The 21264-nt window shown below is 45.8% G+C and overlaps 1 protein-coding gene across 4 annotated transcripts; it reads left to right on the forward strand.

The window, feature by feature from the left end:
* Positions 1 to 635: 635 nt before the first annotated feature.
* Positions 636 to 21012, forward strand: fam184b (family with sequence similarity 184 member B). Of its 4 annotated transcripts, none has more exons than XM_029851451.1 (19): positions 642 to 1552; positions 5584 to 5772; positions 6340 to 7011; positions 7749 to 7884; positions 8154 to 8305; positions 9062 to 9607; positions 13090 to 13197; positions 13277 to 13575; positions 13922 to 14072; positions 15065 to 15184; positions 15297 to 15429; positions 15703 to 15833; positions 16350 to 16465; positions 16545 to 16595; positions 16742 to 17119; positions 17193 to 17307; positions 18276 to 18383; positions 19011 to 19366; positions 20678 to 21012. In XM_029851451.1, the coding sequence occupies exons 1-19, from the start codon at positions 1397 to 1399 to the stop codon at positions 20748 to 20750; spliced, it is 3990 nt and encodes a 1329-aa protein (XP_029707311.1). In that variant the 5' UTR covers positions 642 to 1396; the 3' UTR covers positions 20751 to 21012. The 4 variants fall into 4 exon arrangements, with proteins under 4 accessions (XP_029707313.1, XP_029707312.1, XP_029707311.1 ...); XM_011612618.2 differs by having other exon boundaries at positions 645 to 1552; positions 16763 to 17119; XM_029851452.1 differs by lacking the exon at positions 5584 to 5772 and having other exon boundaries at positions 640 to 1552.
* Positions 21013 to 21264: the final 252 nt, after the last annotated feature.

Consider the following 21264-nt stretch of genomic DNA (forward strand, 5'->3'; position numbering starts at 1 on the left):
TCCCAACTCACATTTACTGACTCTAGCATGATTTTTTTTCCCCGGTTTCCTTCATTCTGTATCCGGCCTCACAATTTAGTCTTGTCTGATTATGGTGTTCAACTGGCTTTAAGAAAAACATACGGGCTCATATTTACAAAGGAAATGCTCTTCCTTCTTTAATGTATTGGGTTGAAGAAGCAGAGTCCAGAATGGGATGAATGTGTGTATAAATGAACGCATCACTTGTACCACCCAGAGTGCTCTCCATGCTTCCACAGTTGTAACGTTAGAGAATAATCAAAGAGAATATTTGTTTAAAAAGCTTATTGTCACTTGACTGATCAAACAGAAAACCCAAGTAAATATTTTATCTCAATATATAATTTGACAAAGTGAATTTGCTCCAGACAAGCTTTGCTCCTAATTTCTGACAGTTGTGAAATCGGCAGTTTCCTTTTGAAAAAATTCACGAACATCCATCATCTATCCATCCATCTATAGATCCATCCATCCATCCATCCATCCTCCAAACACACCTCCTTAGCCTGTGGGAGGAAGTCCACATGGGGAGAAGATGCTCTCCACCAGATCCACACCAACCCTGCTGCCCATATTCTGTTTTGCTGTAACTAACAGAGCTAAATATTATTTAGCTCCAAGAGCTGCAGAAATTGCTGTGATACAAAAGTGATCTGCTCTATCTCCGAGGACATAGAGAGTTGGGTTCGTGCACGTCCTCTGAGGTAAAGGTGTTTTTTCCTCTTTCCACCTTCTAATTGCAGTGCTGTTCCGTTGACTCCATTATGATGGGATGGAAATACTATTTTTACGGTATCTTGCTGATGGAGTAAAATCAAACGCCTTGACCCCCATGGACCCCCCCACCACGGTGAACGGTACTGATCCAGCCGCGGTGGGAGGGGCGGGGCGCTACTGCAGCAGTGCGCTTTTCGAGCTATCTCCGGGAATGTTCCATAGGATTCTCACGCCCCCCTCCGCCCCTGCCGAGAGACAGGTGGTCGGACCGTAGGTCGGACGCTCCCTCTTATAGAAATATCTATTGACGCCAGGGAAGGGTCGCTTAGTCCAGATTGGCGCCAGCGCGTCTCCGATGGACTTCCAGCGTGTGATCTCCACGATCACCGGGCGCCTAGCCGGAGAGGTGGGCCACGGCCGGACCGCACCAGCAGAGCCCCGCCGATCGTCCGACAAATGCATATCACGGAAGGAGAAGGTCCGCCGACAGAGGAATGACGGGCACGAGTGAAAAGTTGACGTGAATTTCTGTGGGATTTTTCGTCTGAGAGAGAGAGAAAGAAAGAGAGAGAGGGAGGGAGAGACCCAGAGAGAGAGCGGGCGGTGGGATCATCGGCGATTCTCCTCCGGTGCGAGAAGTTCCCTGTGGAGGAGCTTCATGATGGCTTCAGGCACCAGTAAGGCTGCACAGCCCCCCGGGCTGGCGGGCTCCGCTGTTAACGGGACTGCGGCAGACTTTCCGAGCATCGATCAGGAGCTGTACGACTATCAGATGCACAACAAGATGTGCAAAAAGATCGCTCAGCTCACCAAGGTAAGACCGAGGCAGGGGCCACCAGCCGGCCGCTGCTCCTTGGAGTGGCTGATGGCCGCTTCGCTGCCTGCAATCACACAATAAGATGGGATTCCGATGTGATTCACACACACACACACACACACACACACACACACACACACACACACACACACACACACACACACACACACACACACACACACACACACACCAGCAACATGGTAATTAGATCTAACTGATCTCAGCAGATCCAACAATCAAACCAAGCTGAAATGACACATCCATACACGTTTACATATACTAAGGATTATATTTGTGAGTCCATCTTAAATGCATCTACTGTAATAAGCATCATTTGCTTTCAAATCGGTGATATTTGATTTCATATGACATAAAACGGTGTTTTCAGCAGCAGCAGCAGCTTGGTCTGTGCACAGAGCTGTTTGACAGCTGCAGCAGCATCAGGAGCATTTCTGGTTTTCCTACACTGAGAGTTGGTGTTCGGGGGGATTCTTCCTCTCTTGGGTGCACAATAGTGCTTACAGTGGCAGGGCATGACCCTTTTTGATGACTGCGCACTTCCTCCCCCTTTCGTTGTGGCATCACCTCTGCTTGTGCTGCATTTCACAATAGAATTCAGCTCAAAATTTGGCTCTACCACCAAGTTTGCACGTACCAGAATTTTGTTTTGCTGCTGAACTAATAACACCAAAGCAGCAAAGCAAGAAGGATTTAAATACAAGAGTCTAAACAAGTCTAATTAAAAAGTATGCTTTAACTTGAATTTGCATGAGTGGTTTGGAGGCATTCTTCTGTGTGTACAGGCAGGCAAAAACCAAGATGACGCGAATGGGGGGGTCAGCTCTTGTGTCCGTGCTTGTTCGGGAAATTTGCCAGCACATAGTCTCACTACCGCTCAAACGCCTCTGCTGCTTCCATCCCAGTGAAAGAGAAGTCTGCACTTGCTGGTTGCGCCTGAAACTTTATGCAGCCCCAGTCAGCCTGTTTTAGATGTTTGGGGAATGCAAGAAACAGATCTGAACACAGGCGCCCCGATGAAATCTGAGAGTGGTCAAAAGTGTTCTTTAGCCACAGCCTTTGCTCTGGGGGTGGTACACTGGGGTCAGCACTAAAGGTCATATTTGGAAGAAATACATTTTCTTCTTTTCTTCCAGCTGTACTTGCCCAACTGCTTGACTTACACCGCTGCCCTAGATTCCCCCCCCCCCTTCTCTTCATGTGTGAGTGGTTGTGATGGTTGAATGGATGTTGCTTAATATAAACCAGTACCACGTCGCTGTGTGTTTACATGGCAGAAGCAGACAGTGGGAGGAAGCTGACCTGCCCAACTGTTGTTCACGTAAGATTGCACGTGAACAGTTATGCACCTCCAGCGTGCGCGCACACAGTCACGGCCATGCGCACTTGCAGCAAGGAGAGAGCTAACCTATTCTGTGGTCATCAGGAGCGTTTGTGTAGATGTGTACCGTTGACTGGCAGCTCTAATTCTGGCTGTCTGATTTCCTGTTCTTATTTTACGCTGTCACATGTTCCCTTCTTTGCAGTTCAGCACACCCAGCACACACTCTTGGATATGTGTGGAAGTGTGTGTGCATGTCTCTTTGCCTCTCATGTGTGCAGCCAGCATTCACTGGATATCTCACTTGTGTTTCAAAAGCCTCTTCCCAGGTCCTTTGTAATGTAGACAGAATATTAATTTCATGCTTTGCTGACTGTGAAGTTAGTGTCAATAAACACAGGCAGTTGGCTCTCACAGGTGACATTGAATAACATCATTGACTGGCACGATCAATGTGGGAATCTTAAGACAGGATTTACAGTTGCAAGACAGCCAGTTTCTCCCCAAGCTGCTGGGGTAAGAGGTTAGGGATTTACATCCATAAATGACTTAGACATCGACACCTACCCCCTCTGAAAGGATGAAGATACACAACACCTGCTGATTAATGATGCAAGCTGCTGTCTGAAAGCCAGTTTCTTGCTTTTTTCTTTCCTGCAGATCATAATCTTGGACTAGGTTTGCTAACTCAAATATTCCCTTTCTGCTAATTGAGACTTGGTCCTAATCAGGTTTCCAAGATGTGTCCGTCCTAGTAGAGACAGGACAGAATACACCCTGAATAGGTCACCAGTCTTTGGCATGAGACATCTGAGACATCAAATCATAATAGCTTTCAAGCACATAGAAACCACCATCTGCAATTAAAAAATAATTGAAAGCATCTCAGTCAGTCCTCCGTGCATCTAACAAAGATGAAACATGCTGGGAATGTAACTATCATTACTTTAAAATAGTGTTTCTACTTTTCTCAGGTTTTATTAGGAGCAGCTAAATGTCTTTTCAGCCTGGTGTGGAGAACCATCTACTACAATCTGGTTTTTAACGTGGCTCTAAATGAAATGTTGAATGTGATGTAATACGATGCGACTGCAGCTGGCCTGCAAGGTCAGCCTTGTCCTCTTCCAGAGGCCTCATAAACTGGCACAACATCAGTCCTTATTGTCCAACGTCAGGGTCTGGCCTGACTAAAGATGTGGAGGCCCTTTAAGGCTTAAATGTCATGCTCATGATGTCAATTTGGGACCACAACTTTAGTTGATATCAACCTGCATGCCTTCTACCACTCTCATACTGTCCTTCATACTCACTGAGGACAGAATGTCCACAGAGTCCCTACAGAGTTTATCCTCTTCCATGGGTGGGCAAGGTCTTATCTTGTCCAGGTCAAGATCTTAAAGTTCCTCTGTTATCACCTTTATCCTTAATGGAATTGTAAAAATATATTTATCCATGCTGAAACAAGAGCCTGTGTGGTGACATGCACACACTCACAAACACATCCACAGAGACAATATCCGACAGTTGTGTGCCAGCTGTTTCCTGCTGACAGAGAGGGGTCTGGATAAAATAGGAGTCCGTGTCTCTTCTGACCGTGCACATGCTTACGCGTACAAACACCTGCACTCCCTCTGTGCATGGATAAGTGAGAAATGAGGGTCTGTAAGAATGGAGGATGGTCCTGCAGACACAATGGATAGAAAATTAAGCCAGTCGTTGGGTGAGATGCAGCATAATTCAGGTTATGTTTTATTTTAGATGGAGGAGAGAAAGTGGGAGCACATGCTGTCAGGCAGCAGAGTGCCGCATTAAACATGCTGGAGCTTTTCACTAAACACCCTTTTAACCTCTGGTGATTGATGTTGTTTTGGATTTCAGGGATTATTGTGTCACTTACAGTCTGCTTCACTTTTGTCTTAAGTGGTTGGGGGTAAAATCCCCCCATTATAATGTTCATATGGGTGGACCAGTGGAGACAGTTTTCCTGTAATTGTGTCCTGTGCTACATTTTTTTGATTAAATATCCAATTTTTTTTTGATTAAATATCCAATTAAAATTCCTAATGAATGTAATACTGATATAAATTGAGATCTCTAGGCTGGTTTAAATTGTTTCTATTCTGTTATACCAGTTAATTACTAATTTAGTGAAAATTTCCATTATTAAGCATCATTATTCTTTTAAAATTATTATTATGAATGGGGATATGAAAAAGTTAAGGATAATAATACATTTAATGTAGATAGAATAATATCACAAAAAAACAAATTTTAGAAGAGCCACAAAATATATGTGATCTCTTATTGAGTAAATGACCTCATACCACCGTGCTAGAGTCAGATCTTCAATATACCCCTCAAAAGAAAATTAGTGTGGACATGTAAACTCCCGGTACTCTGGTTGATTAAAAAAATGGAACATTTTTAGTTCCAAAAACAACAATGCCACATGCCTGAAGTTTGCACACTGTGTACAATGTTGGTGTTGGTCTTATCACAGGGCACACAGTGAAATCCATTACTATATATTATTTTACAGACAGACAGACATGACATACAGACAGACACAGTGATTATTAAAATGAGATTAAGATTCGATGATTATAAAATACACTTTGTAGCAAATCTTCATGGAAAATGTGACTAGACATCAAATCTGCCTTTGCTGTCTGCTGCTGACACCCTGCAGGTAATTTACTCTCTAAACATGAAGAACGAGGAGCAGGAGGCAGCCTTGGAGGCCTTGAGCTATGCCCACCACGAGGAGCTGCATCGCATTCTGATGGAGACATGCCATGAAGGAGAGGGGTCAGCACTGAGAACTCACCTCCTAGAGTTGCAGGCGTCTTTGGAGGAGCAGCATCGAGTTGGTGCCCAGGTGTGTGTGTGTGTGTGTGTGTGTGTGTGTGAGTGCTAGTCCCCTGATTAAGTGACCTCATTCAAGGTCAGGTTGTGTGTAACTCTAATGTGTAAACCCCCAGCAGGATCAGTAAATCACAGTGCCGTGACCCCTCTGACCACCTCCAGATAAATAATTTCTTTCTGGTTTCCATGATGAATTTGTGTTTTCAACACCACAACGCAACCACAAACTTTGATTTTGAAGTCTTCTGCCCTCTTCAGGTGCTCAATAATTTCTCTTTATAATGTGGGTTTTTTTCTCCCTTCATTTGCCTTGAGGAACGTGGTATCAAAAAAGCATTAACACCTTCCAGTAAAGGTACCGTCCTGTGATGGCCAGTTTAGAGCTGGGCTGTTTGAATGACTACAGAGGTCCCAACGTGGTCTTATTGTGTAATTAATTAGTCCAAAAAAAGTTGCATCAGATGTCATTCGCCATTTTTACATTTAACATTTGTCGCACTGAAAAAAGAAAACCAATCAGTGAACTGTATTTGGATGCCAAGTTGGTCTCACTTCCCCATCCTTGTCTCTGTGCCTCCAGGTGCAGGCAGACTTTGAGTTCTTCCGTCTCCAGGCAGAGGAGAGGGAGCGTGAAACCGAGGCAGAGCTGAGGAGGAAGTTTGAGGAGAGGCTGCAGGCTGCAGAGGAAGAGCTTCAAGAGGCCAAGGTCGACATTAGTGATGCCCAGGAGGAGAGCCTTCGTCTGGGCAAAGAGCTGGAAAAAGCAGGGGAGCAGATTCAGGAGCTGCATGCCAAATGTCAGGAGCTACAGAAAGCTGTTGATGAGGAGAGACACAATAAAGAGGAGCAGAGACAACGAGAAGAAGAGGAGAACAAGAAAGAGGAGAAGGTAGAGAGAGAAAGGGAAGAGTGGGAAGAGAGACTGAAAACACTGTTTGAGGAGGTGAAGGCCTTGCAAGAAGAGAGGGATCAAATACAGGAAGAGAAGAGGATTGCTGTGAGAGAAGAAAAGGAACAATGGGAGCAGAGGCTGAGGGATATCAGCAAAGAGAAGGATGACATGAGGAAGCGGATGGAGTCTGAGTGGAAGCAGGAGCAGCAGAGGTGGGAGGAGAGGGAAGAGGAGGAGAAGAAAGGCTTACACAGCGCCCTACGAGAGCGAGTAAAGAGGGCCGAAGCAGAGGTGGAAAGTCACCTAGAGAGGTTGGCAGAGAGCAAGAGAAACACGGTCAAACTACAGGAGCGAATACAGGTACACACACACGTACACACACACACACACTCACACACACTCTGTCATAGATATAATACATTACTCAGCTTCTTAACCTAACTCATGACATGACAACTATAAATGCCTGACCCTGGCCCTGGCTAAAACCCAATTCTAAGTTCAACATTAAAACTGAGTCTTAACTATTAAACAGGTCTTTGAAGTGGTGAGGACCAGTCAAAATGTCCTCACTTCACAAAATATCCTCACTTTGCTAATGGATGAAGGTTAATTTTGAAATTTCACTGCTGCATTACCTGAAAGGACAGTGAAAGGTTGCAGCTTCCTGTCTCCAGCACCAGCTAATGATGGGGCTGATGGGGGAGGAGGGAGTTGGAAGAGGCCTAGCTTGTCTAAACACAGCCTGCTCTGTGTAAGTGCTATTCCCTGTGCCAACTATCTGCTAATGAGTAGTTTGAGTCGGATAGATTTGCTGCACCACCACCTTTACCACCTTTTGAACAATAAGAAATCCTACGAGATCTGCCACCATGCTGACGTAAGCTTTCACAGCACACCATTACATACTTGCTGCTGGCGAGATACAGTAGCTCAGAAATCCTCTGACTCTGTTCTTTCCCACCTTCTGACATATTTCATCAGGTCTTTAGGGTTTTTTTGTGTGTCTTTTCTCTTCTGCTCTGTTTTTTGCCTACCCACAATGCATCTGTCCTCCTTACTTGCCCTTGTGTGACACATTTTGGCTCCCTCTCCAGGACCTGGAGGAGGAGCTGGAGTTGGACCGGCGGAGAGTGTCTGAGGCAGAAGGAGTTGCCAAATGCGCTGAGGAGGAGCTTGCTGTGGCCAAGGAGCGGTTGCTACTGCAAGAGGATGAGCTGCAAAGCCGAGCAGGTAATTCTGTCTGTTGTCCACCTGAGATGTTCTTAGTGAAATTAACCTGACTTTATCTTTCCAGAATTCGCTCTAAAGTTTTTGCTTCATTATAAGTCTCAATGTCCCCTGTCAACAAAACAATCGTCCTCTTTTTTTTTTTTGCACTATAATTATTTTTGTTTTAATCGGTAAATCTGTTGGACCCGAACCCTGTCATATATAATCAATAAATACACGTGCTTTGTGTTGACTATGTATATTTGATTTGTAATCTGTGTGTGTGTTAGATGAGCTGTTGTGCCGCCGCAGCTGTGAGTTGTGCGTTTGTGCTGAAGTAGAAGAGCTGAGGAGCCAGGTGAACCGTCTGCAGAGCAGGAACAGAGAGCTGGAGCTACAGAGCAGCGGCAGAAACAACGACCACGCCCGGCAGATCCGCCAGGTCAACACACAAATTATAAAACTTTTATCTGACAGAAAGCCTCTCATTTTCAAGTCAACAAATAATTTAAGGTGTATGAAATTGTTGAAAGCAACATTTGATTAGCACAGTTGGACATTTTGTGGGGTATTACACACCAGTCCAAAATCTTCATACTCTGCATTATAAATAGCATGCACGTGAGTGCGGCTTGTGTTAAGGTATTTGTTTTTGATGATGCTGTGCACAACTGAATGAGGACCAATTCAGGCCTGAGCTGCCTGATGTACATTAAGGCAATGTATATCTGTCTGTATACCAGACAAAAAGCCAATTTACACATTTACAGCTGACATGTGAATATTGAAGGGAAGCCAACCTCACATTAGAGGGTGCAACTCTTGAAGCAGACACACTGAGACGTATTTAGGACCAGACTGGGAATTGGACTCAGAACCTATGGCTATAGAGCTGGAACAAGAGATTCAAAGTTTCATTTTTCAAAGTTTATTCCACAAGTGGGTCTATAATCCCCAAATATAGATTATTTATTGGTCGTTCAATAAACATTTTCTGTATTGGGGTAGCAATAAAATCTTTCCATTTGGATAAAGAGGATAAAAGATGGACCTTTGTGAAGTTATAGCATCAGTAAAATTTAAACCGTTCCCAGTAGAATGTAATCCAGTAACTTTACCTTTAATTTCACACTTCAAATGTTGGAAATGTCAGGTGAGTTTAACAAGGAGCTGCTGAATAATGGCTGTGTGTTGACAGCACGCTGAGGCGCTCTCCAGCCTGCGCTCAGAGATGGTTCGAGCCCAGACTGAGGAGCTGCGTCGCATTCAGAGACACGCAGATGATGAGAGAGACAAGCTGCACAAGGAGATGGAAAAACAGAGAGAACATCTACAGAAGGAAAGAGACCAAGAAAAGGAACGGTTTGAGAAGGACCGAAACAGGCTGCGCAGAGACAGGGAGGAGGAGAAGGAAGCGATGCACAAAGAAGTGGAGGACATCAAACACTGCATGCGGAAAGAAAAGGAGGAAGAGGTCGACCGTCTGCGGAAGGAGCTGGAAGTGGAGAGGGTTCGTGTTCGTTCCCAGTTGGACAAGAGCATCGAGCAGGTTGAGGCAGAGAGAGCGAACATACAGCAGAAGCTGGAAGATGAGAAGAGAAGATTGGTGGAGAAGGCCGAGGAGGATAGGAAACGCTTAAAGGAGCAGGTGCGGAAGGCCATAGAGGAGGTGATGCGGAGACATGCTGCTGAACTGCACAGTCTACAAGAAGCACTGAGCTCTGAGAAGAAGATCAACCAGGAGGTGAGACCTGAGGCGTGGGACAGGAGCCACTGCACAAGTACTGAGTCTAATAACTGTCTTTGGACACAATGACAAGCTACTATGAGAGCTTCCTTCCTGCAATCAAATTTTTACACATATTTCACCAAATTTTACATATTTTGACAAAACCTAACAGTGATAGTGAAATAATCTGACTTTAATTAAATTTGATCTTGATCTTCATAGCCTACGAACGTGTGAAGCTAAAAAGGTTAAAAGAAAAATGCATTAATATTCCATGTCTGAGTGGCTGTGACTCTTTTAGTCCCCTGCCATTTGGGAACACTTTTTATGAATAATTAAACTAAATGTAGAAATATTAAGACATTTTTATCACCCAATTACCTGGCTATTGGCCCTTCTTGTAATGTCCATCCATCCATCCATCCTCTACCGCTTATTCGGGGTCGGGTCGCGGGGGCAGCAGCCTAAGAAGAGAAGCCCAGACTTCCCTCTACCCAGCTACTTCTTCCAGCTCATCCAGAGGGATCCCCAGGCGTTCCCAGACCAGTCGAGAGGAATAGTCTCTCCAACGTGTCCTGGGTCTTCCCGGGGGTCTCCTACCGGACGGACATGCCCTGAACACCTCATAAGGGAGGTGTCCAGGGGGCATCCTAACTAGATGCCTAAGCCACCTCATCTGGCTCCTCTCAACGTGGAGGAGCAGCGGCTCTACTCCGAGCTCCTCCCGGATGGCAGAGCTTCTCACCCTATCTCTAAGGGAGAGCCCAGCCACCCTATGGAGGAAGCTCATTTTGGCCGCTTGTACCCGTGATCTTGTTCTTTCGGTCATTACCCAAAGCTCATGACCATAAGTGAGGGTAGGAACGAAAATCAACCAGTCTACGGACCAGTGCAGAGCCCACATTACTGCGGACGCCGCACCGATCCGCCTGTCGATCTCCTGCTCCATTCTTCCCTCACTTGTGAACAAGACCCCGAGGTACTTGAACTTCTCCACTTGGGGCAGGATCTCCTCCTTGACCCGGAGAAGGCACTCCACCTTTTTCCGGTTGAGAACCATGGCCTCGGATTTGGACATGCTGATTTTCATCCCAGCTGCTTCACATGCGGCGGGGAACCGATCCAGTGATAGTTGGAGGTCACGGGCCGATGACGCCAACAGGACCACATCATCTGCAAAAAGCAGAGACCCGATCCTGAGGTCACCAAACCGTACCCCCTCCACACCATGACTGCACCTAGAAATTCTGTCCATAAAAATAATGAACAGAATCGGTGACAAAGGGAAGCCCTGGCGGAGACCAACCCTCACCGGAAACAAGTTCGACTTACTGCCAGCAATGCGGACCAAACTCTGACACCGATCGTACAGGGAGCGGACGGCCCGTATCAGCGGGCCCGACACCCCATACTCTCAGAGGACCCCCCACAGGACCCCCCGAGGGACACGGTCAAATGCCTTCTCCAAGTCCACAAAACACATGTGGACTGGTTGGGCAAACTCTCATGCACCCTCGAAGACCCTGCTGAGGGTGTAGAGCTGGTCCACTGTTCCACGACCAGGACGAAAACCACATTGCTCCTCCTGAATCCAAGGTTCGACTACCTGGCGGACCCTCCTCTCCAGTACCCCTGAATAGACCTTACCAGGGAGGCTGAGGAGTGTGATCCCCCTATAGTTGGAACACACCCTCCGGTCCCCCCTTCTTAAATCCAATCCAGCGGCACTGCCCCCGATGTCCACGCAATGTTGCAGAATCGAGTCAACCACGACAGCCCTACAGCATCCAGAGCCTTAAGGAACTCTGGGTGGATCTCATCCACCCCCGGGGCTGAAGTTGCCAAGGTAGTCAAAAAACTCCTCGGTGGCAAGGCCCCGGAGATATGAGAGCCTATCCCCAGGTCCTACTTCCTCACTGGAAGGCGTGTTGGTGGGATTGAGGAGGTCCTCGAAGTATACCTTCCACCGATCCACAACATCCCGAGTTGAGGTCAGCAGCACACCATCACCACTATACACAGTGTTGACAGTGCACTACTTCCCCTTCCTCAGACGCCTGATGGTGGTCCAGAACCTTTTCGAGGCCGTCCGAAAGTCGTTCTCCATGGCCTCACCGAACTCTTCCCATGCCTGGGTCTTTGTCTCGGCAACAGCCGTAGCTACACTCCGCTTGGCCTGCCGGTACCTATCTGCTGCCTCAGGAGTCCCACAGGCCAGTAAGGCCAGATACGACTCCTTCTTCAGCTTGACGGCATCCCTCACTGCTGGTGTCCACCAGCGGGTTCGGGCATTGCCGCCATGACAGGCACCAACCACTTTGGTGCCACAGCAAAGCTCTCCCGGAGGTGTGAGTTGAAGCTCCTTCTGACAGGAGACTCTGCCAGGCGTTCCCAGCAGACCCTCACAACACGTTTGGGCCTGCCGGGTCTGTCCGGCATCCTTCCCCACCACCTGAGCCAACTCACCACCAGGTGGTGATCAGTTGACAACTCCGCCCCTCTCTTCACCCGAGTGTCCTCCAGGTCCTCCAGGTCACACTGTCATTGCCAACGTGAGCATTGAAGTCACCCAGGAGGACGAGGGAGCCCCCAGAAGGAGCACTCTCCAGCACTCCCTCTAAGGACTCCAAAAAGGGTGGATACGCTGAACTGCTGTTTGGGCCATAGGCACAAACAACAGTCAGGATCCGTCCCCCCACCCGAAGGCGAAGGGAGGCTACCCTCTCATCCACCGGGGTAAACTCCAATATACAGGCACTGAGCTGGGGAGTAACGAGAATTGCCACCCCTGCCCGTCGCCTCTCACCATCGGCAACTCCAGAGTGGTAGAGAGTCCAACCCCTCTCGAGAAGACTGCTTCCAGAGCCCTTGCTGTGCATCAAGGTGAGGCCATCTATATCTAGTCGGACCTTCTCAACCTCGCGCACCAACTCAGGCTCCTTTCCCACCAGAGAGGTGACATTCCCCTAGAGCCAGTTTATGCAGCCGGGGATCAGACCGCCAAGGTCCCTGCCTTTGGCCGCTACCCAAAACACAATGCACCTGACCCCCTTGGCCCCTCCTGCAGGTGGTGAGCCCACGGGAAGGGGGTCCCATGTTGCCTCTTCGGGCTGTGCCATGGGCAGAGGGCCGGCCACCAGGCGCTCGCCAAACATGCCCCACCCCCAGGCCTGGCTCCAGGAGGGGACCCCGGTGACCCGCATCCTGGGCAAGGGAAACTTGGCACCAATGTTGTTTTTCATCATGAGGGGGTCCTGGGCTATGCTTTGTCTGATCCCTCACCTAGGACCTGTTTGGCATGGGTGGCCCTACCAGGGGCATATAGCCCCAGACAACGGAGCTCCTAGGATCATTGGGACACGCAAACCCCTCCACCACGATAAGGTGGTAGCCCAATGTGCACTTCACTATTAATTAATTAGAGCTGCTAAGGAAAATGTGATAGTGTGGTTGAGTTTAAGTGTTCAAGAGAAATGATCCATCACATGTCTTGGAAGGTGTGTGAGCGTTTGGAAGAGGAGCGAAGAAGCAGAGAGGAGCTGCGTGGTGGGTTAGAGAAAGAGATAGAGGAGCTGAGGACAAACCTCAGAGATGCAACCAATGAGGTAAGAGCTCATGTTGCAATTCATTACATGCACCTTTATCACCTGAGTTCAGAGCTGAGAAGGATCTCTGTGCTCTCAGGTGTGTAGGCTGGAGTCAGTGATGAAGCAGCGAGACAGGAAAGAAAAGGTGGCCTCTGAGGCTGTGTCCTCATGTGGACCTAAGTGTTCCCGGCTTGAGGATGAGCTCCAGCAGTCACGCAGTCGACTGGCCCGGATACAAGAGGAGGCAGAGAGGCAGCGTGATAGGCAGCAGCGGGAGATTACATCCCTGAGAGCTGACAAACACCGGCTGGAGGAGAAGGTGCTGGAACAGAGCCGGTTAAATGCAGAGAGGAGTCTTCTAGACCAGAACCAGCGGCACACCGAGGAACAGATGAGGTCTGCCAGAAAGGCTTTGGCAAATATTCACCATGTCTTCACTTTTGTGAAATTACTGAAAAAACAGAGGGGTAAAAGGCAACAAAAAGTTGAGCTGAAGATCCTTTGTGATACTTCATGTAATTGTTTTTTTGTCAGACATTATCACATACAATCAGAAAATGACCAGTTTCTGGTTCAAAATGCCACCACAGCTTGTGTGATGCCTTCATTTGGTTTTAGGGATAACTTCAGTTAAGACAGTGAAACTCAATGTGTTCTAATCAAAGAGTAGCATCAACAACACTGATGGAAAGGCAGTGAAAAGGGGTTCTACATGTAGGTTAACTCTGCTTCTGTGCACCAGGGCGGAGTGTGAAGATCGTCTGAGAGCCGAGTTCAGGATAGAGATGAACGCTGCCATGGCAGAGAGTGAGCAGAGATGGCAGGGCAAAGAGCAGGAGCTGCAGAGCCAGATCTCTGAGTTGCAGAGCCAACTGAGCAGGCAGCAGTCCCAGGTGGGTGTCCTTCCAACTGCCGAGCTCAGCTTTAAAAGGAACAAACATTTATTTTTTATAACCACCGTTAGGGGTGTGGCTGTCCTGAATGTTTAGGTTAGTAAAAGGTGTTTACTATACTCTGCACATCTTAATGCTGCCACACCTGAGGGAAAAAACAACAACACCTAATAATGTAAATGGGATGTGATGGCTTAATGTGTTTGTTATGGCTAAGAGGACAGTCCCCCCCCCCCCCCCCCCCCCCCCCCCCCCCCCCCCCCCCGCCCCCCCAAGAAAAAAAAGAAGAATTTAATCCAGAGCAGCACAGAGAAAAAAATCCCTTAGTGAAAAATTGGAACAAGCAAATATTTGGCATTATGCTTAAAAACAAGTGACAGGATTATATATATATATATATATATATATATATATATATATATATATATATATATATATATATATATATATTTAAAGTTGGCAATGAACCTAACAAAGAAAGTTCTGCTTCCCTCTGATCCTCAGTGAGTCACACCTCCTGAGATTATTTCTGCTTTGTGCTTGTGGAATGTGCAGCGAGACCTACATAGAATGTTCTGGCTAACGACCTTGTGGTTTTCACCTCTGCTGAAATTTGTGGTGGTAGATGTTTGTGAAAAAAATTAGTGCTACAAACTGTGATGTGTAGTTTAAAAGGTGTGGAAGGACGAACAGCTCTTGAAGCCACTAAAGGATAAATATGGGCATATTTTTATCCCAAGCTACATAATTTCCCAAACAACAGCAAAAAAAAGTGACAAGTGTTCTTTTTCAAAGTAGCCTGTTCATTAAGCTGCTGAGCAGACTGAGGTGGCTGTGCTCTACTTTAGTTAACGAAATCTGTACATGTCTGCAAAGTGGAAAACTAATAGCTGCATCTCTACTTAATTTGACTCCAAACAGTCACTTTATTACCTCAGAATTGCATTGGCAGCTTTTTAAAATCCTTCACTGGATACTTGTGGCCAATGCAGGCAGAGAAAAAGAAGGCGGCACAGGGAGACGATGGCCATGGCAACCCTGAAATTGACAGGCTGAGAAAAGAGGTGCAAGATACCAAGGAGATAAACAAGAAACTAAGAGAGCTGTTGCAGGTAACTTCTGAGGACAATATTGAATATATTCAGACATCCATGTAACATAAAGTTAATCTGAACAGTTCATCTGCAGGCTCAACTAGTTTAACAGCAAATCTTTGTGTGTCAGGAGCCCCAAAACCAGTCTTTATCTGCAGAGAGACACAATCACACTGTGGCTCTGCAGGTGTTGGAGAGGCAGGCAAAGGAGGATGTGTTGTCAGAGAGGAACAGACTGCAGACAATGCTCCAGCTAGAGCTGGGTAACACACGGACACACGGACACACACAGACACACATTTCCTTGAACAAAAGCATAAAAACTGATGGTAATGTAACACACATATTCCTGCATTACCACACGAGCATACAGACACATGCAATATACACACAGATTATAAATTCAACCCTGAAGTTGCTATTGCCATGGATACACTTCACCATGGCAACAGCAGAAGACTACATGTAACAGTAAGGCAGATTAATTTTGTTTCCTGTGTGTGTGTGTGTGTGTGTGTGTGTGTGTGTGACATCAGATAAACAGCGAGCAGAGTTGACCCAACAGCACACAGAATGGAGCAAACAGATGACACAGCGACACATGAAACAAATTGAAGACCTACAGGATCAACTACAAGCGCACACACAGATGATGGCTCTACAACAGGTAACACACACACATACACACACACAAACACACACAGGGTTGGGGTTAAATACTACACTTGTAAACAATCACAAATCACATTTTTTTTTACTATCTTTGAGAGGGCTTTTATTGAAAATAATCCATTTTACACTACCCCTTTAGCATGAACCCGATTATATCATGAACCATAAAACCAGGTGTGAGCCAACAGAGAGAACTTTAAAGTTGTGAGGACCAAAGAAAGGCCTCTCACTTCACAAAAACTTCTTCACATAAACACTTGTACTTATGTGTTACTAGTTATAGATTTATCATGCCTTATTTGATTAGCTTTGTTAAAGTTGATGTTAAATTTTCACATGACTACTAACTTTAGATGTTGCGACATCGTCTTTTTGAAACTTGTGGATCAACTCAATGCTTTGAACTTTTGGGCTGAAAATAATGTTTATGGGCTAGCTGAGTGCAGGAGGAGTTGTGCTTGGTGTTCAGTAATGTTAAGATTAATGTGTGTGTGTTTGTGTGGGTGTGTAGGATCTGAAGCAGCAGAACCAGTATCAGGTGTTTGAGCGGCAGCTGGACGAGAGTCGCTGTTCCATCATGGAGCTGCAAAGAGAAAATGCAGCACTGAAGAAGCAGCTGAAGGAAAAGTATAAATATATTTATTGTTCATCAGTAAATATAGTTGCCAGAGTTTTCAGTTTATCCTTATTTGACTCTTGATTTTAGCTCCAATAGGATTGAAAGAAGCACAGAAAACATCTCTGATGATCCACCACAGTAAGAGTTAATAGATAACAGGTTATTGATAGTTTTACAGTGCTTGAAAGACCTTTTATACTGTAGAACTATTACTCACAATTCACAATAAATTATGGGGAATTAACAAAAAACAAATTTGAAAGGTCTTCATTTGGTTGTTCTAGTTGTCTGCTTCACTGCCACAGATCAGCCCAAAAGAGCCAAAATCTTAAAGAGAAAGAGGAGGAAAGCACAGAACTGCAGAAGAGAGATGCACAGCTGGAGGAAGAAGCACAACGTCTAAAGGAGGAAGTGGAGAAACTGAGGGTAGAGATGGAGAAACTGGAGGAGTCCCAGAAGCACTGGGAGGAGAGGAAAGAGGAGGAAGTAAAACACGAGGAGGTGGATGAAAATAAGAGGAAGGAGAATGAGGAAGAGGAAAGGAGGAGGGTGGAGGTGGAGGAGATAAAGAGGGAGCACAAAAAGGAGATGCAGAGTTTGGTGTCCGAATACAGCAGTGCCCAGACCCACCTGCAGGCTCGCATCGTAGCCTTGGAGAGCGAGTGAGTGCCAAATGATTGTAGTGGTTGGCGTGGCAGACGTGTTAGAGAAAAGTGTGTTTGTGTGTTCCTGCAGATTGCGTGAGCGGGAGGAGCGCTGCAGGAGGAGGGAGCCTTGGTCTGAGGAGCAGCAGCTGGGGAGGCTTCAGGAGCGACTGAGCGAGAGAGACCAGCTCATTAAACGATTATTGGTAAGAACTGTCGCCGCCCTGCTGGTGCTGTAGGCTGTTACAGCACTCCCTGCTCTCATTCCACTTTAAGGTGATTAGAAGTATAATCAGTCTTTTCACAAGGACATGTATTGGGTTGGCCACTGTTGTTTCAAAATGCAACATGCACACAAATGTAAAAATGAAGCTGATATTGAAACCTATTTTTTGTACTCGTTTCAGACAAATGTGCAACACAACAACTTACATATAACAACTTAGTGACAGACCCATAAATACACTGAAACATGAAGAAACAGAAAAATCAGAAACATCTGCCCTCAATGGAAGTGTAAAGTCCTCTGAACAGATTCTGCAGAAGTGTTTTTCGGGTTGAAGGAGTTATTCCTGAAGGCAAAAATTGACATTTCAGATTCCTTCAAAGTACAACCATTTGTTTCAATAATCCATGGTCAGGAATTGAAATAAATGTGCATTAGCGAGGTTTGAAGTAGCAAGTCTCTTGTCCTTGTGTAGAGCTACAGTTTAACGCCTAGTCATCCCAATCTAAGTGTCAATAATTGACCATTTGAATTGTATGTGGAGAACCTACCCAGGAGAAACTAACCAGGAGAACCTGCCCAGGACAAACTATGGAGGAGAATCTGACCAGGAGAACATACACAGGAACACTTACCCAGGAGAACCTCCCCAGAAGAACCTCCCAAGGAGAACCTACCCAGGAGAAACTAGACATGGAAGAACATGCACACAAAAAAGCCCCTTGGAACTCTGGATCTTTTGCTGTGACGTGACAGTTCTGATCACTGCACTGACCTTTATGTTCTTCTCTATTTTAATGTAGTGTCTTTACTCATTTGAAAACTTTGTCAGCGCTGATGTATAAACACGCGCGTGTCCTCCTGTCAGCGCTGTCTGCATGCTAATGCAGCAGCACCGACCACGAAGAAAAGCCAATCAAAGCCTTCCTTCATCCTTCTCCCCTCCAGGAAGAGAGGCATCAGCTGCAGCTCCACCCTCCTGTTTCTGGGGACAACGGCACCCTCAGGTCCCGTGACAGCAAGTCCCGCCCTGGGAGCATTACGCCAACTATGAGGGTGAGTTTGCCTGTGTTTCTGGGGCACATGAAGCGTTCATCAAAACCCAGATTCCCTCCAGCCAGACGTGCTCATTGGGCCAGAGCCAGACTTCTCTCCTAACAGACTGCATCCGTCTGTGTCCCTCACACGGTCAGCCAAGACAGCCTAACATACAGTACATGATTGAAAGATGAAACAAATAATTTTTACCTTGTTTCATAACATGGAAACTGAAAACATTTAAATTGTAGAGTGAAGCAGCAGCAGAGGAAGTGAACATTATTCTTTAAACACTGTGCAGACAGCAAAAATGGCTCAAAAACCTCCCGATGTAATGACATAAACATGACGTTTCCACATTTAAATCCAGCACATCCTGTTTCTCATTGCAATTATATTAAAACTCTGTTCATATCTCTAGTTGAACAATGCATTTTGTCTTTATGATGACCATAAACCTTCTCATTGATGCATTATAACTATACAAATAAGCATTTCACACAATTGCCGTCGTTTCTGAGAACAACCCAACAGCACCTGCAGTCAGTTGTGTTTCAATGTCATTTGTTGGGTTTTCAACTCTTCTGTGGTAGAATTCTTGATCAGTGCAGACTGACTGACTCCATATTGTTTTGTCACTGATAGAGGAAGCAGATGGACTCCCCTCCTGGTTCCAGTGCTGCTACTGGAGTCTTTCTGCCACACACCACCTCCACCCATCAGCACTCCTCATCCACCCTGCCCCACCACTCCAGCTCCCATCCTCACACATCCCCTCATTACTCCACCTCCTCTCTTCCACACAAGCACACCTCCCTCTCCCTCAACCAGCAGTACTCCCCCTCCATCCTGCGCTCCTCTAGATCTCGGACCTCCTGCACCCCCCTCACCCCAGCACCCACGGCCCCGCTCCCCGTCTGCCCGTCTTCGGTTACAGGCATCCGTTATGTGTCACCTTCCAGCCATGAGCCATACGCGCACCTGCAGGCCCAGTCAGTCAGGTGAGAATAAGATTTGATTCTGAAATCTAAAACCATAAATAGGAAACAGAAAACAACAAGTATTCAAATGGAAAATATGTTTATTTAAATGTCGGTGGGTTTTAAAAAATGAGCTACGATAATTTGTGGTTACCACGAATGTTGTAATAGGATTCATTTCAATTATCTAGTCCTATTCTAAAAACGCCTGAGTTAGTAAATTAACTAAAATGTGGAGCACATACATGTAGCTGTGGTTGGGAAGGCTATTTTTAACACTGAAAATCCTGGAGAGATTGTTCCTGAAGCATCTCAAATCCAAGATCCACTGCTGTTTGGACACAAGGAGGGTGTGAAGGATGCATTCACTTCAGAAAAACATCCAGAGGCCATTGCTGAGGCGAAAAGTGGGGAAGGATCCTTCTGGATCCTTGGAACCATCATCTACAGACCCAGGAGATCAGATCCCATTATCGCTGTCACATGTTGTGATATGCAGCACCAGAGCTCCTCAGGGAATATTCTGTCACCTTTTCTTTTCCCTGTCTACACCTCTGATTTCCAACACAACACAAACAATTGCCAAGTGTGAGCTGCATTGATGGTGAGGAGGTAAGGAGGACCGTAACCAGGTGGAACGCTTTGTGATGTGTTGTGACATTAACAAAACTGAGGTGATGGTGGTTGACTACTGGCAGAGGAGGAGACCAATCACCATCTCAAGGAAGGAGGTTGAGACTGTTGCAACTACCTGGGCCGGCACCTCAACCACAAACTGGACTAGAAAGATAAGAGCAGCTGAGGTCATTTAGGGTGGTGACGGGAGAAGACAGGCTGAAGACGTTCATCAAGATGGCAGGTTCTGTGGTCAGAGCCAACTTAGCCTGGAGACAGTAGCAAAGAGGAGGCACATCAGAACACTGATCCATGGATGTGGCACCATCGTCCTTGGTTCGCTTTAATTTAAACTTAATTTGGTTTTAGTTGTTGCTGTTTCACACATCTGAATCTCTTAAGGTCTCAATCAATCAGAGAAAATCTTTAAATATACAGTAAAGCTAAATGGAAACCATAAGACAGAATTACGCTATTCAGAATAAGATATGTGCATTTCATTGATCATAATTGGATGTGACTGACAATATGTCAAAAAACAGAACTATTACATTAATCTTTTAGCTTTATTCCCACGTTCTTCCACAACTCTTACCTATGACTGCTGTCTTAAATACCCCTCTCCCTGGTTTCTAATCTGACATGATGCTCTGAATCTCAACATGAAAATGTATTATTCATTAGTTTTAATAATTAATTGATTTTCTTCTCTTGCAGGACTCCATGTTTGGAGCAGAAGGGGATGGAGGGGTTAAAACAGGAGTGGTTCACCAAATACTTCTCCTTCTGAGCACAAGAAACAAAAGAATTCCAAACTACATTTAATCCTTTTTCAGTGCTTCTTGTACACATCTGTATGCTTCTCACTCACTCACACACACACACACTCACACACACAGTTATGGGCTCATCACCAGCAAGGCCATCTCAAGCATTGCCTCAAAGCTCAACCAAAAAGTGCTTCTCAGAAAAATGCCTGACCTCTTCTCAAAACCGCAGCCTGCCGGATCTTGTTTGTATAGTTTGAAATGTCTCCATTTTCAAGTGGTCTTCCTTTTAAAAACAAAAATGCATCTCTTCCTCTGAACTTGCCATTATATGATTACTTGCCAACATACATTTTTTTTAAAAATGTGTCCCTTCAAGTTTGGAAGCATTCCACATATTCAACCAAGATCCTCATTACTATGGACAGACATAACTCACCAGACCAAAACGAAGCTTGTTTTAAAAAGTTGTATGATAATCTTAAAATACTGAATAAAATATTTTGTTTTTGTATATCAGTGTACTAAAGCTTCTTA

This window comes from Takifugu rubripes, chromosome 17 (assembly GCF_901000725.2).
Source record: "Takifugu rubripes chromosome 17, fTakRub1.2, whole genome shotgun sequence".
NCBI classification, from domain to species: domain Eukaryota; kingdom Metazoa; phylum Chordata; class Actinopteri; order Tetraodontiformes; family Tetraodontidae; genus Takifugu; species Takifugu rubripes.